The sequence below is a fragment of the Dermacentor silvarum genome, chromosome 2, assembly GCF_013339745.2.
Source record: "Dermacentor silvarum isolate Dsil-2018 chromosome 2, BIME_Dsil_1.4, whole genome shotgun sequence".
Taxonomy (NCBI): domain Eukaryota; kingdom Metazoa; phylum Arthropoda; class Arachnida; order Ixodida; family Ixodidae; genus Dermacentor; species Dermacentor silvarum.
In genome coordinates, this window is record NC_051155.1 from 218,591,610 (window position 1) to 218,611,834 (window position 20,225).

The following is a 20,225-nucleotide window of genomic DNA, read 5'->3' on the forward strand; positions in this document are numbered from 1 at the left end:
AGACCTCTACAAATTTTTCGCGCGATAGTCACAATATTATTTGATTTCTTTTTTTTCCTTTTTGCAAACGGCTGGGATATTACTTAGAAGAACTTTCTGCGAGCCTAGTTGGTACATACTTCAAAGAACTTCAAGTTCAAAGACAAGGCGCTTCAAGCAATTCACAAGTGCTTCAAGGAAGTCAAGGTAAAAGCAACGCGCACAAAGAAGGATTTCGAGCATTTGTGCAAGGAACCTAACCTTACTTGTTTGGCGAGCAGTCTCAACAAATGTTCTGTAAACGCATTGCAAGTGTTTTTTTTTCAGCAAAAACCCACAAAGACAATATTCCGTTCCGGTCAATCGTGAGTGAAAAAGGATCTTGGCAGCATTGCGTTAGCATGTTTTTGCTGAACCTTTTAAACAGTTCAAACGTTCCGATCCTTTCATTGTTCGCAAATCGGATGATTTGGTCTAGTTTTTCAAGGAAAAACCGGACCTCGGATACGCCTTTTTCGTTGATGTCGAGGACCTTTTTTACTCTGTACCCCAGCATGAATTTCTAGCATCTGTTAGAGTGTATAGCTGAAAACCCCGAGGTCGCCTTCCAGAACCCTAAGGGTATTAACAGTGGGTAGTAACTTTATAACTTTATCAGAGGCCTACTAACCCTCCAATTTTGTATCTTATGACGAATAATTCTTTTTGCAGAGGGAGGGCATTTACTTTGGCTCTTGTGAGGCGCCAATTTTATGTGATATTTTTTTTTGTCCCAGGTCGACCGCACTCTGCACCATGCCTTTAAAGAAGGCGGGAAGGTTTTACATGTTTTCAGATTTTTAGATGTTTTTTTTTAAATTTTGCCAAAGCCACATGCGGGGGGGGGGGCTTTATGGACACCAAGTTGAAGTGATTTCAGACCTTTTAAATTGGCTTGGGAAGGGATTGACCTTCACACATGAACTTTCCACGCAGAACTGCCTCCAGTGTTTAGACATTAATTTTAGTTTGTTTTTTTAGAGAACATGTGTGCTGGCATAAAACCTCGGAGTAGGACGGGGATCCTACTTTTTGACTCTTCTCACTCTAAGATAGGGAAAAGAGCCATAGCATCTCTTTGCCTCGAGTCTTCGCTTAGGAAATCGTGCCACCACACGATGCAAGATAGCTTCCAAGCGCAGGCGCAAGAACTGCTGGTCGCAGGTTCCCCTCCTGCAGTCATCTCTGCAGTTGCTGAGGGTCTGTTACAGAAGTTTAGGAAAGGAAAAAAGGACAATAAAGACTTCAGGGGTAAAAAAAAACGTGCGCTTGAGGTAGTTCCTTACATCCCCAAAGTTTCGCATAACCTCAAGAAGGTAGCGAGTAGGCACGAAGTTGGAGTGGTTTTTTTCTGTCCCCAACAAACTCGACCGTCTTTGCGCCTGCATAGCCACAGCATGCAGGCGAAACAAGGAGAGGTTGCCGTAAGAACCACCTTTCGCCCTATATCAACTGCACCTGCGGAGTTGCCTATGACATTCCTTTGTTCTGTGGCAAAATCTATATTGGTCAAACAGGAAGGTGTGTGAATGATCGATTTAGAGAGCACATCTTGAATATTAAAAAGAAGGAGCGAATGCATTTGCCGGATAACGTTAACTCTTGCGGATGGGAGGCATTATTTTTTGACGCGAAGATTCTTGGCAAGAGCCACAATGAGCAGGCCTGCTTAAAACTTCAATCAAAACACATAAAAAAGAGGGGGAAGGTTGCATCAGAGAACCTTCTTTAAGTGTGCCATTAGTTAACCATTTCTTATACATTTTCTGTATCATGTTTTTTTTTCTTTCTTTATTATTAACGCTTCTGCACATGTGCCTTTTTGATATATATTTCATGACGACGTTGTGTAATAAACAGTTGAAAGTAGCGCCTGTCCTGTGTTAGACCTTTCTTTTGTGCTTTGTCTCCCTGCGCTTTAAAAAATTCATTAAGGGATATTACTTGTTTCCGTACGCTTTTCGAACTGTCAGTAAATTACGTATATATCGCTCCGCTCTGAGAAATCGATTGCAGAGAGGTTTGAAAGGAACACATACTCGAAGGAAAGAAAGAAGTAATAAGACTGGATAAACTGACATGACAACTGTGTAACAAAAAAAAGCCAAGAAAGAAAAATCTAAGCCGGGATTAGTACAACCGTACAAGAAGAGACCTAAACTATGCTAATCTGATAGCGGCGTCAAGAACTACACATGCTCGATATAGGCAACAAATTTATCTGGCACGCCCAGCAGCCACTCAAGGTGCCAGGAAGCCGCGTGAGGTCACTTAACCCCAGTCATGCATCCTATTGAATGTTCACACAAGCGATGCTCAAGATTGGTCTTAAACTTTTAACACCATTGTGTACTGCTCACTTGATTCGGTGATGGGCTGCCTTTTCATTTTCCTTCATCATTAACATTGAGAAAGACGGTATACCTTAATTAGTTTAAACTAAGAGAAGAAAATATACGTTATCCTGGCCTTGCGTATGTTTTAATGCTACCCACAGTGGTGGCTCACTGGCCATGGCATTATGCTGCTCAGTGCGAAGTCGGGAGTTCGATCCCCAGCCGCAGCGGCCGCATTCCTGCAGGTATGGCAAAATGAATAAACGCCCTTTTCTTACATTTATGTGCACGTTAAAGAAATCCTCGGGGTCGCAATAAATCCACAGCAGCTCTGTACGCCGTTCTCATATCCTGTGTGTTCTTATCGAACGTTAAACCCCAAATTTTGTTTGATTTATCTTTTTAACTTCATTAATTTAGCCTAAATGCCCTTATGGCCATGGCAAAATGGGGGTGTTAAAGGCTATGAAAATGGTAGAAGTGAAGTAGAAACATTACCTATAAGTGCAAGGCAAGTAACAACAAAATGAGTTACATACATTTACTATAAGGACATAGATAATACTGAAACAATAATGCTGATAAGCAGGGTGTCCCAACTATCATGCACCATGATTTAAAAAAAAAGAGCAATTACGTTACTCGAAGAAAACCTAGTGCATATTGTTTCCAGTACAGTGGAATATAAGGCAGTTTCTTTTTTTCGTTACTGAGATTTAATTAGGTAATTGTAATTGATTATCTAACTCATGAAGTGTAGTCATAATTATCAAAGTGTCAATGAGAAAATTGTAGAGCAACATGGAAAACTCCCGATACTGCTTTCTGTTGCTCAATACGTGCTGGATAAAAATGTTTTTCACAAGCGTAAAAAAAAAAAAAACTTCACGAATACAGGCAAAATTGCCGCGCGACTGGCCGCTCGTGGAACATCGGCAAAAAAATGTTTTTTTTTTTTTTTTTTAGTGAAAAATACTTTGGTCGAACGTCATTCACACAATATCCAACTAAACAATTTTTTTTTCGCAATAAGATCGGTGATGGTCAGCTTACTAAAGTCTGGGACGTTTCACGTGGAATAATCAGTGGGCACATGCGATGCCGTTCGAAGCGCGTGCTGTGACGAAGTGAGGCGTGCCACTTTGCGTGTGCCACGCGCCACTTTGCGTGTGCCTCGCGTCACTTTGCGTGTGCCTCGCGGAGTACTACAGCCTAGCGTTGCGAGTGTCGTGAAGCTATGAGAGGCAATGAAAAGAATGACTTCTTTTTGTGTGCAGCAACATTCTTCGTTTGAATAATAGTAAATCTCAGACACTTGGAATGAAATTTGAAACTGAGTGAATGAGCAGTCACTATACAGGTCGCAATGCGTCAACTGTGTAAACGTTACAAACCCCATGTACTCCTGCAAGCTTATTTAGTTTTACTTCTTTGTCTAAACGCATTTATCAAAGGAAACATCGTTGGCCTTCGGCTATCACGAGTATATGTCATTTGCTCTCGAAAGAGAAGTCTCTTGTAGCTGTCCGTCTTCTTTTTTTTTCTTTTTGTTACATCTGGGCCCTCTAATATTTGCTCCTCTTAGATAAACGCTACATTCAATTTGTATATTCTTACTTTTACATGCACTAGAAGGAGCCTTGCCGAACCGTGACTCCATTAAAAGCTAAAAGAGTATGTTGGGAGCCCTTTAAATCACTATTTCCTCAAAACTGGTTGGAAAGTGCCCCAATTGCACCAGTTCATTGTGCTTCTTGGAGGTGCGACTCCCCCCCCCCCCCCCCTTTGACCCTCCCTACGTATTGTCAGTTTTGTTACAACGCCTTTCTGTAGCAATCAATCAATCAGTCAATCAATCAATCAATCAATCACTCAATGAACAGGTGTAATGAAAAAAAACAACGAGAAAGTTATGCCTAATGTCCAGGAAGGGCTATTATTTTTGGTTGTTTTCTTCCACGAACATGTGTTATGCATTCACCGCTACTCAAAACTCAAATACAAATTATGGAAAACTGTAGAAACCCTTGGGAAATGCCGAATTTTCTACCGGTTAAACAGAAGCTCATTCTCTAAAATACACTCTTCGACTCGCATTTACGTTATTGCCATTTAATCCGGGGCAATGGTTCGAAAATATCCACAAATGATGTTGTAGTCTTGCAAAAAAAAAGCGTTACGGGCTGTCGCTACCTTATCGTATAATGCCATAACTACAATTTGTGCGGAAAAAATGGTGTAGTAAAACTTACTTCACTTGATCATTGAGCATAATTGCATTCTTTAAAGGTTGAAATCAGTAATCACACGGATGACCTTAAGATCTACTGCAAAGCTAAAAACATAATACGTCATTCGGTCCACAAGACATCGTGAACGCTGTTTCTTTTTTTCGAGGCTACCCACAAATTACGGCTTCCAGATGTTGTCCTACACTGTACCAAATACATAAAAAAAATTTTACCTAACCGAGTCGTAATTGTGCGTCCTCTCAAAAACAGCCTTGTAAGTTCGAGTTCATTAATTACTTCACTGTTTCATGTGGTTTTTTTTTTCTTCAATTTGAACTTTTCAATCATCTATTCACTTCTGTAAATGTTTTTGCGATGTCATATATAAAACCAAGAAGTGTTGAAGACGCATTTCTTTTTTTTTTTTTTGCTTTGATATTATGACATGTGTGCTCACTTTTCTACAATGATCCTCTGGTATGTGTATACATGCAGCATGTTATAATGTATTTTTGCGGACTTCATTTCTGGTAGATACGGAAATCGCCTGCCGTCTGTACTGCCTCGTTTTATGGAAGGGTGGGGACAGTCAAGCTACCCTAATGCCGCTTTTTTCTTACGGTTCTCATTACAACATGTACTCCGTACATGCTGTAAGAAATAAACTCAAACTGAAGCTCAAATGGTCGGTATCCGTTTTTTTTTTTAATGGCTTCCGGCTTCTATTTGCGGAAAGGCGGAATAGGCAGCCAGCGGATATAGAAGCGTTTACTACAAATCACAAGTGCAGGCTGCAGGCTTTTTTGCAAGATTGCCTGCTCGGGTCAAGACAATGTAACTCAGTAACATTCTACAGCATTACGTCCGTTTGTCGGAACAATCCTTGCTTTTGAAGTAAGAGATCTCTTAGGCCAGGGGACAGTTAGCAGGGACGTTTACGGTTGTGCTTGGGGGGTGCTGGCTTTCTTTATTCTCTCTCTTTTTTGCTTTCGGAAACTTCACTTGGACCATGTGGTGTTTTAAAATCATGGCGTCGTTAAAGGCGAAATTGCGGCTGAAGCGCCGGATTTCGTCCGCACGTAATAAAAAAATGGAGGTTCGAATTCCCCAATGACATATCAGAGCAGTTTTGAGAAATCGTCGCTTGCATCTAGTAACGATTGAATTTGTTTCTTTCTCTTTTTGTTACAGAATCATCGGACTAGGCAAAAGCTATGACGAAGAAAATTATATCCAGTTTGTTCCAGGGGAGTGTTGTGTCCTCGCAGCCGTCCTGCGATAGGAAAGAGGATATGCAAATCCGCTCTGAGAAATCTGCTGTTATCAAAATTGGATCAGTGCTTTAGCGAACAACACGAATCTTCGTAAAGGCGACGCTCTGTTAGTGTGACAGCATCGTCTGTTGACTCTAATGTTATGGAATATGCATTCGGGAACGTCTCCTGTCCCATAATAAACGCCGGTAGTGTTGGAAACGTCAGCGATGCCACTGATGCCGGCCCGGACGATATCCTTGGTCCTCGGTACCACAAGAGAGTTCGCATCGTCATCATCATCGTCATGATAGTTGCGTCTGTCGCCGGAAACATGGTCGTTTGCTGGAAGCTCGTCTTCAAGCGGCGTCACAGGCGCGTCTCCAAGGCGAGAGTGTTGTTCCTGAACCTCGCGATCGCGGACCGTTCTGGTGGCTTGTATCACGATGACGTCGCAAGTGGTGTGGGAGGTGATGGGCCGTGTTTGGATAGCCGGTGATGTTTTCTGTCGCTTCTTCAAATTTATGCAGACGTTCGCGCTGGTCTCGTCCACTTACATGCTAGTGACCATCGCGGTGGACAGACATATCGCGATCGCCACGCCGCTGGCGCCCAGCCCGGACCCCTGGAAGTTGGCCGCCTTGACGTGGCTGGCTTCGTGCATGCCGTCGTTGCCGAACGTGTACGTGTTCCACAGTGTGGAAGTCGCGCCGGGGAAGTGCTTCTGCGCGTCAATCTTCTACGACCGCGGCACGCCTCTATACCACCGCCAGATCTACATGGGCTTCGTGTTCTTCATGGTGTTTGTGGCCCCACTTGTGCTGCTCTTCACATTCTACACGGGAATCCTGTGGACGATATGGAAGCACAGTTCCAGAAGCAGCAAAATGGGACAGCAGACAAGCTCTTCACTGCCGCGTGCCAAGGTGAGTTCGCCGCATGTATAAACCCCTTAAATCATTACCATTTAGGTACCTGTTAAGTGACTGACACACATGTCTGACGCAGCATCTTGGATATAAGTTCCGGCTATGCTGCTGAGGTCGTCAATGCAATGATCTCTTTTCTTGGTGCGATAATATCCTGGTTTATGCTTGGTGATTACTCCCACAGTCATTTCACGCTCAGTATCTTTTAATAAACTTGCTCATAAGAAAATGCCGTGGTGTTAGCAGCGACCAGAAATACTCGCGTGTGCTTTTGAAGCGAAGCTTTCTTTTGCCTCTTCCCCCTACTTTGTAGGTGGATGCTGACTTGCACAATGGTCCTGTCCCCGATATAATGCAAACTGGCCACCCTAATGTAGTGAAAACGGAGGTCCTTCAAGCCGGCAGGTGATATACATAACCCTTTCAGCTCCACTGACATACCGGGACTTTTCCGCGTTTCTGTATCGCCATGTTCCTTTTGACATTCTCTTACGCTAAAAAGAATGTGAGTACGACACCAAGAGAGCATTTGCCATTATCCGTGTCGATTTTTTTCGTTTCTTCACAACGAATAATATACCGCTGTGTTAATTATATAATATCCGAGACAAAAACTTGACGCTAGGGGTACGTCACCTCCGATAAAAGCCGACACTGAAAGGGTTAAGTGCTTACTTTTAACTACGGCGCAAACTTGTGGTCGTCGTCAAGCCGTCGTCGCCATCTTGTGTCCTTCATAGTTAAGTGCTATTTTGCCATCGCATGCTGTCATAAATAATCCCGGTGTGGCCATCCCAGTGATATATGTTTGTACTTGTTTTCTGGGCTCCATATTTCCTCAAGCTACATTTTTGTAGCCGAAGTACATTCTCTAACAGGCCTGGACAAATAAAAGCGTTAAATAATTAATTCATTCCGTCGCCATCATTCGATCGCCATAATTCAGAATAGTATTCCACTGAGTTGGTTGGTTCATGGCTAACCGCAAGACGAAATGCGTTAAATGCCAATACGCTACCGCGTATCGCATTCCCCGTATGATGTGCCGAGCTTCTACCGGACAAGCAGGACGATGCCTCAATGAGCGGGCCAGAGAACATGTGGCCTCATTCAAGGCAACAGCAACGTAGGGACTCCTAGAGGCTCACTGCTGAGTCTGTGCGTGCCAAGGCCATTTTTCTCATGTCAGCCTGTTATGAAAAAGCAGAAACAAGCAAAATCTCGAAATCCTGGAGGCTTTAGAGCTTTTTATTGCGATAGCAATTATATGGACACTTCTACCGGATTTCTGCCGTCGCCGTCGTCGTCGCCGTCGCCGTGAGTTTCCCTATAGATAAAATCTTCTCCGCGCGCCGTATGCCCGAGCGGAAGCGTGCGGGGACGCGCGCTTCACGGAGAGCGAACGCACTCAATCACCCACGCGCAAGCAAGGAAGCGGGAAGCCAGCGCCGGAGGGAGCGCGGGGGGGGGGGGGGGGGGCGCACTTCTACGCTGCCAACAACCGCGCTCGTCGCTCGTCCGCACCGTTTCTTATCTCCACACGGCTCTGACCTTTATGCGCCATGCATTCGCCGCTCGGTTTCCGTTGAAGCGATAGACCGCACGTACCTTCGCCCGCTGCAGCGTATATACGCTCGCTGCCAGCGTTTTGACAGTCGTTGTCTGCAGTCGTTCAGTGTGATCTATTCCTGTTTGTTTGTGCGCGCTCACACCACGCTTGTTCATTAAGTTAGTAATAGTCGGGCCACATTTTCCAACGCACGCTACACATGCAATGCTGCCCGGATCGGCAGTGCAGCACTACAGGTGTGTCCCTTCGCACGCGCTGCCCACGGGAAGCGCTTCTCATCAACATCACGGTTTCACACGCGCCTTCTCGTGGTCATCGAGTCTCTCTTCATGTCGGTCTACTTACGCCGCAGCACACCTGCTTACTTAATCAGCTCATGTTTACTACAATTCATATTGCTACCAAAGCCGCTCACCTTACTTCGTATCACATTGCTGTGTTGCTATCGCATTCATTGCTTCGCCCTTAGGGCGAAACTGTGACATTTTTTTAAAGATTGGAGCACGTGGTGTCAGCACCACCTCAGTATAGCTGTGGCAGCTAAAGAAAGAGAATATCTTTCCGGCCGTTAACTTCCGATCACGTATCGGTCCGCTTTGCATAGCCGATACCAAGTGCCGATTTTATTGCGATAGCAATTCTATGGACACTCCAAAGCTAATTTCTGCTTTCGGCGTCGTCGTCATCGGGGCCGTCGCCGTGAGGTTCCGTATGACGTTTACGGCGATGAAATCGTCGCCGCGCTCCGGACGCTGTATTTATTTATTTATTTATTTATTTATTTATTTATTTATTTATTTATTTATTTATTTATTTATTTATTAGTTAGTTAGTTATTTACCTGCATCGCCCCGTAGGGCATTACAGCAGGGAGTTTACAAACTTAACTCTCTAACTGCCCTATTCTAACTCCCTATTCTAACTGAATCTAACTGCCCTATTCTGGATTTTTTGTAACTTATTTATTGTCGTCACAGTGCTGCTCCGGTGATTTTGTAGCTGACACTTGACAGCGCCATCGCCCACTTGGCATTGTTGCCAGCTTAGAATCGGAAAACGTTCAAATTCGTCACCGGCTGGACACTGTTGTAGCTCGAAGGTCTCGAACAAATCAGTTGAAGACAAAGAACCACTGTCGACCAATTCCAGGCATACGTCGTCGAAAGGAAATTCATGAGGAAGGACCGCTGTGGAAAAGTTCGCCGAAAACACCTGCGTGAGCAGTAGAAAACCTGTAAGGGTCACCGCCATCTCGCCGGTTCCACGCCCCCTCTCACCGGTTCCACGCCCGTCGCTTGAGTGAGTGAAAGGGTGCGAGGGACGTGCGCTTTCACGGGGAGCGAACTCACGTCGGAGAGCAAACGCACGTTCTGCGCCGTGCTCCCTGAAGGGCTGCAAAATTAAGCATCTTTTTCCTCCTTTCCATATATAGAGAGCAAAGGCAATTTTTCCGTCGCACGAAAGGCTGTGGGGGACGGGAGGGAGGGAGGGAGGGAGGGAGGGGAGGCGATGTTTAGCTGCGGCACCAAATGCGTATGTATATAAAAACGCCGCGCGCGTTCGGTGCGAACGCGGGCAAAACGCCGACGGCGTCTACAACAGTTATGCGCATTGCTGGCGCGGCTGCATGTCCAAGTTTATACAGCTGATAAAACTACTATCCTTACTCCGTATAGCTCTCTACTAATTTTCTATCGCAATTGATGCTTCGCCTTTCGGGTGAAACTGGGACAATTCTTTTTTGTATCTGTTATTAGTTTTTTTTTTGCGTGTGTACTACTCTTTATGTAGCCGCATGCACAAAAATAAAGCTCAGTTGATAGTTCCGCGATGTCCTTGTCAGCCTTTCTTTGTCACGTGATGTTCAGTTCAGCTGTTCAAACTCGCATCGTCATAATTCCTTCGTCGGTGTAATTCCTTCGGCATCGTAATCAGGCAGACGTCATCCCATCGCCATGATGCTATCGCCGCTATGGCGTATTCGTCCCAGTCATTGTCATGCCATCGGGGTCATGCTGCCATCGTCATGCATCGTCGTCATTCGAGAATTGTCGCATCGTTGTCGTCACCCCGTTGTCGTATCCCTTTGTGGTCATACCGTGGTCGTGATTACAGCATTGTCGTCTTTCTGTCGTCATTATTCCGTCATCGCCATTGCGTCACCGTTATAAGTACAGTCATCATGTCGTTGCGGTCATTCCATTGTCGCAATAGCATTGTCCTCTTGCCATCGTCGTGAATTCATCGTAGCCACCCCTTCGCCGCCGCGCGTGGGATCCGCATATCAGAGAGTTGGAGAAAGAAACTTTAACTAAGAAATGAGCAGGTGCGAGTCTGAGCCCTAGGCAGGTCGCATCCTCATTCAAGGAATCCATGGGTACTGGCCGTTCGTCGGCCGCAAGTTAATGCTGAGCGAACTGTTTCCCGGTGAAAATGTGTCAAATTTTCAAATGGTCGCAAAAAAAAAAAGGCTTTCCTCGCGAACACTATTGAAAGCTTCGTTTAATCTAATTCCCACAGTGCGTGGCATCTTCCAGATTTTTAAAACTTTTCTTACCCGTGTGACAAGTTAAGACGTGCACTCATTATCCAATTGATCCAGGCGCTCTTATCCTTACGCTGAAGATGAAGCCACTTTTTGCTGGCTTTGTTCAACGGACAATAGAGTGCGCTTACAAGTGGATTGGTAGCAGAAGATAAAAGAAGAGCGTGCATTCACGTGGCTGGCCGAGCGCGTTAGTTGCTGACCTGATGAAACAGTCCTTTCTTTGTATTTTGCACCTGGCTTCCTAAAACAAGTGAATGAAGAAGGGTCGCAGAAAAGCAACAGTGCCCTTCGCGAAAGCGATCGAACTCCCTAAAGTCAGTTTAAGTAGTAAACTTTTAAATTACTTAAGACGCTGTTTGGACCACATTAAATTTTGTCATGAATAAATGAAAATGTACACTGGAAAGAAAAGAGAGCGAGAGAAAAAAGGGAAAGAGAGGCTAGAGAAGCGCGCAACGATTGCGCAAAGGTGAGCCACCCATTACAATGAGGAACGAGTAGGCATTCGGGAACGCCATACTCAGCCACAAGCGACACCATAGCAATGCATTTCAGCGGGAGATGCCTTGTAAGCACTTGGGGCTTCAGGGAAGGGCGGAGAGTTCGCAGGAGACCGTTTGTGAGACGAGGAGTTTCAGTCAGCTTGTTCCACAATCGCCTTGCTAACTGCTCACATAGTTCACCATTCACGCTCGTTCTCTGTTTCGCGGACAAATTTCAGGAGCTGAAACACCTCCCTCCTAGATATACAGTGTCCTCACGAGACCCAAATGCCTTAACAACTTAAGAACTGTTGCGAGTTTTCATAAATGCGAAGGCAAAGGGGTTTCCTCCAGTGCACTAAATAGGGTGCCACCTGTTGGAGTGTGCCCGCTTCCGGGCTTGAACAATTCCTAATTATAGGTTCTGCAGCACTCGTTTTACGAAGCCGTCAATCTATCCGGCACAAACACGCCAATTAAGGCTCACGGAATGAACTAAGTCAGCACGTCTATCCAACAGGACGGACACACTTCGCGCAGGCCTACTTCCTCTGGCTATCGCCGATCCTCTCGATCCATAAGTTTCGAACTCCTTTCAAGTTGACCTGTATATCCGCGTCCGCTATATAGGTATTCCGTTCTACATACCAGTAACCGGCTTATAATTAGGGTCCTTATTCCATATCACATGGCGCTATTTGAGTCGACGTTGTCTGGATAACGCCCAGCGTGGTGTGCTCCGTGTCAAGCTTCTTGTGTCATCGGCTGTTGTTACCAGATGGACTGTGACAGACTTCCGACCACACCCCATGTTACAGGCGGCGCTCGGGCGGAGCAATTGCCGGCAACCTCTGCGAGGTTAGATCTGCCTGCCGCGACCAACACTCCTCTTCCTCTTCCTACTCCGCCGAACCAACTTGTACTCAACGCCCCGCAACCTATTCGACAAGCGCGTATTAGCGGTGACGAAAGGAAGCCGAGTTTTAAGTTCGTGGCAACACCTTATTCACGTTTGACGTCATTTCAGCCTTCGCGACCTCTCGCGGGTATACATTTGCGCCAGGAGACGCAGAATTGCGAATTGAGCATCTAACTCCGTTGACCGTATTCGTTAGTGAAAAAGCAAAGAACGTTTACATTGTGTATTAGCAAAACGGGACATAAAAGAGGGAGAGAGAATGCTCAACAGTATTGCGTTTCACTGGCTCAATATAAAAGGTGCCGCATGCGCATCTGAGATCTTATTCAACGCGCTTCCATTGACAACCAAGGATACAAAATGAGGAGCACAGGATCAGAACTGGTATCCGAAAATAAATTTGTACGTATGCGTTCTATCGTCATACCACAGCGATCACTTCATTGCCACGTCGATCCCATTCGCGAATGGTGGGTGTCCGAGTGGCAGTGAATGTTGAAATCATCTTACAGAAGAGAATGTGTGTGAATACCTGTCCAGGTGTGACGCCAAGAGGTGTTGCAAAGCCGGTTCAAAGAGAGCGCCAGTGTCGAAATCTTCCACTAAAACATGACACGTGTGTCGCGGCTTTGTTAATCATTTGCTGCGGTGGCTTTCCCACGAAACTTTCGTTCCCTTTTTTTTTTTTTTTTCGTCACATAATCGAAGTTTTGCCCGAAAGCCCGCACACTTATCAAAGTGTTCTGAAATCCTGCATGAATTGAGAAAGGCTTTTCGGCGTCTTCGTCATATTTCACTCGGAGTTTTCAAAAATTGCATGAGTGCGTGGTTTGGCTGTGCAGAATTGCATGGAATGGTTCTGTTCTAAGCGCTGTAATTCCGGGCTGCGATATAGGCAGGATTACATGATCGAAAGGCCAAAGGAGGACCGTAAAAACAATATGTTAAAGTAATTACTGCCCTGACAAGCTTCGACGTTCAAAATTCAGCTTAGGTGTCGCCACTGCAGGAGCACAACGAAGTTTTGAAAGATGTGGTGATAATGAGGAATAATAATAAGTTTCAGCACATAATGGGAACTTGGCACGACGTTATTTCAGGCTTGTTTGCAACGACAAGAAATAAGTTATTTTATAAGGTAATGAGTGCAATAAATAATTCAACAGTATGTTTGATACGACCAAATGTATATCGATAAAATCTTAGGGGAGGGAGAGTATACAGGTAACTGTGGCGAGCTTCCATTTACTTTGTTCGCTCGATCTCGAATAAATAGTTGTTATTCAGTGCCTGAACCGGGTGTGCGTATTTTTGTTTGTGGTCGTGTGTTTCGCGCTGAAATATTGCATTTCGTCGTTCTTTTCCGTAGTTCATTCATTGTTTGACGGGTTGCGGGAGCGTGATGTTGAGGCAAAACGTCAGCGTCGTCTAGCCCTCAAGGAACCCGACAACGGTAGTGCACGCCTCGGCAACGCTATAGCGCCAACGTCTCCGGTGCGACGGCCAGGTTTCAACGCGTGTTTCTCAACCGGAACTTCGGAGCCAGCTGCAGTGCGTGTGACCGGTTGTGGTTCGAGCACAACGTGGTACTCGTCAGTGCAATTCGTTCGGAGGAACACCCAAGAAACACACGACAAGCTTCGCTTACCCCCATCTCCTCGACAGTGGAGGGACTACTGTTATTTTATACTTGCCATCACAATAACTATCGGAGTTTTCTATGGCACTTAATTTTTTTTATAATGTTCATGTTTTCACCCTCCTATCTCAACATTTCGCGAGCGGTCTCGTGACCGTATTGCCACGCGCTTGTGCCACTTGTTCCCAGAAGAAAACAAGGACGGCCTAGTTCTCGATTACAACAATGGATGAACAAGCTCGAACGTTTGTAAACTACAATACCTTTAAGCAGTCCTTGCGATCTTTGATTTCGTCACTTTCTGAGGCGTCCAATAAAGAAAAGACGAAGATTACTTGTTCAGCCCTTGAAAAATCTAGCAAGCAGTGGAATTCAGAATTCGATCTAATAATGGTTACTCCTACAACCCTTGGTAGAATACCGACTGTTCACGCGATTACAAAAGAAGGCAAGCAGCCTGGAAAAAATTGTTATATAACCAGTGTCCAAAAAGTTGGAGTGATTATAAATTCTACAGAACTATATTTAAACATACAGTTTCTAAAGCAAAATACGACTATGATTGCAAACATTTCGAATATCTATCTAAATCTAAAAACAAGCGAGCGCTTTTCACTTTTCTTCGTGGCAGAAAGATTCCTCCGCGTCCGAGTAACATTGACTCGATGGTTTTCACTAGTAAAGAGATGACGCAAATGGTAGAAAAATTGCAAAGGGTATAGAAATCCGGTTCACGTCCTTGTTATCGCCATCTTCCAGGTTACGCATACGGTCCGATGATTTTACGGAGATCACTATGTTAGAACTGGCCACATCAGTGGAAAGTATGCCACATGCCGCCCCTGGTGTTGACGAAATAACCTCAAAAATGATAAAAATTTTGTTCAAGGAGTCCCCAGATGATCTTTTAGACGTAGTGAATTATTCTATTCAATTTTCGTGGATACCTTCCAGTTGGAAACTCGCTAAAATTATTCTGGTTCTTAAAAATAATGGTGACGGATACACGCTTGATAATATTCGACCAATTGCTCTAACCTCCAATTTAGTGAAATTAATAGAAAGAATTCTAAATTTTCGTGTGAAAAAATTAGTAGAGGACAAAGAAGCGCTCAGCCCTTTCCAAATTGGCTTTAGATATGGCTGTTCCATTTGGAACGCTCATATGGACCTGGAAAGCCGTATAAAACTAGCACGTCACCAGAGAAAAATTGCAGCTCTAGTAACTTTAGATATATCAAAAGCTTACGATAGTGTAGAACACGAAGTTTTATTGAATCCATTAATTAACCTTGATTTCCCAAAATACATAACTAAATGGTTTAGCGAGTTTCTGACTGACCAAAAATTTTATTGTTCTTTGAAAGGATGTTCTTCAAATAGTCGTCGACAACCTCGTGGAGTTCCCCTAGGAGCTGTCACGTCCCCTTTATTATTTAATATATTACTAAGCTCTATACCTTGTCATAATGACATATACATATGTCTACGCAGATGACATTGCTTTTTTTTGCACCTGACATTGACATCCACTCTTTATATAATCGATTACAAGCATACCTGTGTGCCATAGAGAACTGGTTACTGGATATTCGCCTCTCCCTAAATGTTAGTAAATGCGCAATAATAGTTTTTCCTTTAATAGATCCAGATAAACCTAACCTACCGCCTTCAGAACATACCTCAGGTGGACTAGGTAAAAGACCTGGGCCTAATATACGATGACCCGCTAAATTGGTGCACGCACATTGAATACATAAATAAAAAAGAGGTGCGATCGATTGGATTGCTAAGAAGGCTTTGCAATAGTCGATGAGGAATGCGGAGAGACTCTCTTGTGATGATTTATAAAATGTACATACGGCCAATTTTGGAATTCGGATGTGTTCTATATTCAGGTGCGCCGGCATATAAATTACATCCCCTTGTTCTTCTAGAACGGGAAGCTTTACGCCTGTGCCTTGGATTGCCAAAGTTCGTTGCCAACAATGTATTATACCTTGAAACACATTTACCTTCTCTTTTGTGCAGATTTCGGTTATTATTCGTGCAAACATTTTTAAAAATGTATGAATTCCCTATAAAATTACAAATCATTTTCATTTTCCAGCCTGCAATATTTTTTTACAATCTTCCTGGCCCCGGTTTCACACTCCTCAGGTCGTTTTCGTGCTGGCACTTGTTGGTCCCTTAGATGTACGATTATGTGAGATCCCTCCAATTTGCAGTGACATGGTCATAGGGATGTTGGTGCAGCTGTTGTGGGGTACATAATTGAATCAGAACAATTTCCTTGCTAAATTCTTAAATTTTATATGAATAAATTCCTTTCGTCATTCAAAAATTTTCAAAAGTGATCCTTATTAGACCCCGATAATAGTTTTCCTTCAATCACCCGATTCTCTGCCAATCCCCCATAGTGGGTACGAGCCACTTTTGAAACCAAGCAAGCAAGCAAGCAAGCAAGCTGGTGCCTTGGTCTTTTATCGGTGCTGCGCTGCCCCTTTGGCGACTCGAACTTAATTTCCTTAACGGCCTCTTTTAGAAGTCACCTGTTCATTAACCATGACATTTTTCTGGTGGAGGCGCGGGGTATTCTCGACCTATGCAACAGACCCCTCCCAGCAGCAGGAAGGCTCGACCGATACCGGAGCTCACGCCAATACACCGTGCCAGCCGGAGAATCCAGGGATTGGCCCCTGAGTTTGAGCCTTTACCTGAGAGGACAACGACAACTTCGGCAGGTATGGATGCTACATCCGGTACTACCTCGACTAACCCTGTGACGGCTGCTCCGATACCTCCTCATTTCACGCTGCAAAAACCGCGCATGCCAAGTCCCTTCCACGGCGACCTTCTTGAAGACGTGGAAGACTGGCTGGCGGACTTCGAGCGCGTAGCTGAGTTCAATGAATGAGACGACGAAACGAAGCGCCGAAACGTTTACTTCAGTCTGTTGGATGGTGCTCGCAAGTGGTTCCAGAACCACGAAGACGTCCTGACAACATGGCATGAGTTCTGTCGTAGGCTCTTGGGCCCTCCAGTCGCACATTCAGAAGCGTAATGAGAGTGTGGCTATGTATGACGTGGAAGACATGGTGCGTCTCTTCAGGCGAGCTGACCCTACCATGTCGGAAGACAAGAAGCTGCGTCACTTGATGCGAGGCGTAAAAGATCAGCTTTTTGGTGGACTCGTTCGTAGCCCAACCAAATTGGTTACGGAGTTTCTCACTGAAGCCGTCGCCATGGAGAAGGCCCTGTACCAGCGCTCGCACCAGTACGATCGGCAAGTGAACCCCTCTTCTACTAGTGAACCCCTCTTCTGAACCCCGCAAATTGCTCGCGGATTGTGATCATTTTTTTGCGTCCTATACAAGAATTCTGCCGCCAGCAAAAAACCCATCTTTTGGTCGTACCAGCAGAGCTTCGTGACGAAAAATCCTGTTCGCATGCCAAGACGAGCCTGCGTCTGGCCACTTGGGTTTCACTCGAATCCTTGCTAGGTTACGGAAATCGTACTACTGGCTGAAACTCGCCGCTTGTGTTAAACGATACGCCCAAGCCTGCCGTGAATGCCAGCGCCTAATGTCACCGAATGTGAAGCCTGCAGGGTGGTTGAATCCTATCGAGCCGCCTCGAGGACCCTTCGATCAAGCCGGCATGGACCTCCTGGGCACGTTTCCATTGTCTACATCCGGAAACAAGTGGATAATCATCGCCACAGACTATTTAACCCGCTATGCTGAAATAAAGGCTCTTCCTAAAGCAGATCTTCTGAGACTGCACATTTTTCGTACAGAGCATCGTACTACGCCATGGCGCCCCATCTTGTGTCATCACAGATCGAGGAGCGGCGTTTACGGCAAGGCTGCTAGCAGAAGTTTTTCAAACTGAGTTACACCACACACTGAAAGACGACTGCCTATCACCCTCAAGCAGATGGCTTGACCGAAAGGCTTAACAGAACGATCACCGACATGCTGTCAATGTACATAGACGTGAAGCATAAGACGTGGGACGAGGTATTACCGCACGTCACGTTTGCGTACAACACCGCTACGCACGAGACCACACGCTTCACGCCATTTTCTCTTGTTTACGGTCGTGAAGTTCAGACGATGTTAGAAGCCATGTTACCATGTGACAATTCTGACAATCTTGATGAAGACATCGAGCGTTTCGTGCAGCGTGCCGAGGAAGCACGCCAACTGGCTCGCGTGAACATCAGAAAACAACAGTGTATTGACGCGCGACACTACAACCTTCGCCACCGACAAGTTGGGTACCAACCGGGTGACCAAGTGCTAGTTTGGACCCCCGTCCGCCGTAAGAGCCTTTCGGAAAAACTTTTTAGTCGGTACTTCGACCCTTACAAAGTGCTTCGGCGACTGAGTGACCTCAATTATGAAGTTCTTCCGGACGGCACCCAGCCAGCACGACGCCTACAACCGCGGCCTGAGATTGTACACGTCGTGTGGTTAAAACGATATCACACCCCATAATAGTCATGGTTTCCGGACCATTACGTTTGTCCTAGGACAAGACTTTCTGCCCGTCAATGTTTTGTTTAGCATCGAGTCGATGCTCTTCTGGGAGGAGGGGTAATGCCACGCGCTTGTGTCACTTGCCCAGAAAAAGACCAGGATGGTCTAGTTCTCGAGCCTTGGTCTTTTGTCGGTTCTGCGTTGCCCCTTTGGCGACTCGGACTTACCTTGCGACTCGGACTTACCTTAACGGCCTCTTTTATCGCGAAGCTATGTACCTCTACCAACCAACGGTTCTTTCGTGTTCCCAGCAAAAAACTTCCGCCAAAGTGGGCCGATCCTGGCGATAGTGCAGAAAGGGTCCAAGCTCATTGGCAGATACCAGGGACCAAAAAAAAAAAAAAAGAGAGAAAGAAAGGAAGAAAGAGAAAAAGAAGGAAAGAGAGAGAAAGAGAGAATCACCACGAATGTCACAGAAAGAGAGAGAGAAAGAAATATATATATATATATATTATATATATATAAAGAAAGAGGAGTAAAAGAGAGAGAGAGAAAGAACGAGAGAGAACGAATGAAAATCACCACAAAAGTCAGAGAAACAAAGAAACAGGAAGGAAGAAAGAGATATAGAAAAACATAAATAAAGAAATAAAAGGAGAGAGGGAGAGAGAAAGAAAGAAAATCACCATGAAAGTCAGATACACACACAAGCTTCGCTTACCTCCATTTTCTCGACAGGGGAAGGGCTGGTGATTTTTAGGAGTCATCTGTTCATTAAACGTGGCAATATTAGCATGCTTATCATGAATGAGGAGCATGTACGGGTGTGTGTAGTGTCAGTATTAAGGTTGGCTGTCGTGGCTTGCATTGCAAAATATTTCAGTTCTTATTTTGTTTTCCTGTTTGCATACAAACGTGTGAAGATGTGAATTTCAAAGTCAGCGCTCCAATATATTTATGCTTTCATCGGGAGGATTTCCTGCAAGGTATATGTTGGGAATAGTTTTAACGCGTGTTGTTGTCCTGTCTGTGCTCGTAGTGATCGATCATTGGACATCACAAAGCTGTCTATTCGAAACTTACAAAGTTTCATTAAGAGAGACGCATGCAGGCGCAAGGACATGAATACAGTGATTCAACCCCCCCCCCCCCCCCAAATCCTGCCCATTTTCTCCCCTTCTCCACTTCGTCGTTGCATGTAGTTAACGATGCTAACTCAAACATGCGTTTCACCACTTCTCAACTCTTTCTGATGCAGCCGATTTCTTTTTCTGGGCTACCTTAATTCCCCAAGGCTTGGTACTGGTGGCTCCACAGAAGTAATTACTCTCTACCTTGTCCTCGTCTACATTTCTCGTGACGCCACAGGGCCTGGTGATTTATAACACCGCGTGTCTTCGCCGTTGAGGTTTTGTAAAGCTAGGGACCTTTGTGTCCGCACTCTACGCCCCAGGGTAATGACGATGACACAGAAAACTTCACCGCGAACTCAAAAAGGAAGAAGAGGACAGAGGAAAATACGACACGTGCGAAATGTGACAAGTCGCAAGGCTAGCAAAAGCAAAGACGGAAATAAAAATAAGGGAACGCGGAGCTATAACGACGGAATAATGATACGATGAACGCAAAGACACCCAACCTATTCAATATTGCGCAAACCGCCTTCGGATGCCTCAAGGCGATGAGACGCTCACAATATAGGGCGAGTTATCTGTGACGGGCGTTGTAAGAAGCGGGCGAATAATCGCAGGACAGTTGAGTTTCTCATTACGTGAAACATCAATAAAGATAAGAACGACAACGTGAAAAAAAAGTG

The 20,225-nt window shown here is 45.1% G+C and overlaps 1 protein-coding gene across 1 annotated transcript; it reads left to right on the top strand.

Annotated features, from left to right (window-relative positions):
* Positions 1 to 6,001: 6,001 nt before the first annotated feature.
* On the top strand, positions 6,002 to 7,176 carry LOC119440706 (cephalotocin receptor 2-like). Its single transcript, XM_049663020.1, is given in 3 exon segments — positions 6,002 to 6,262; positions 6,264 to 6,764; positions 7,081 to 7,176. Coding segments are annotated over 3 exon segments (858 nt in total).
* The last annotated feature ends 13,049 nt before the right edge of the window (positions 7,177 to 20,225 follow it).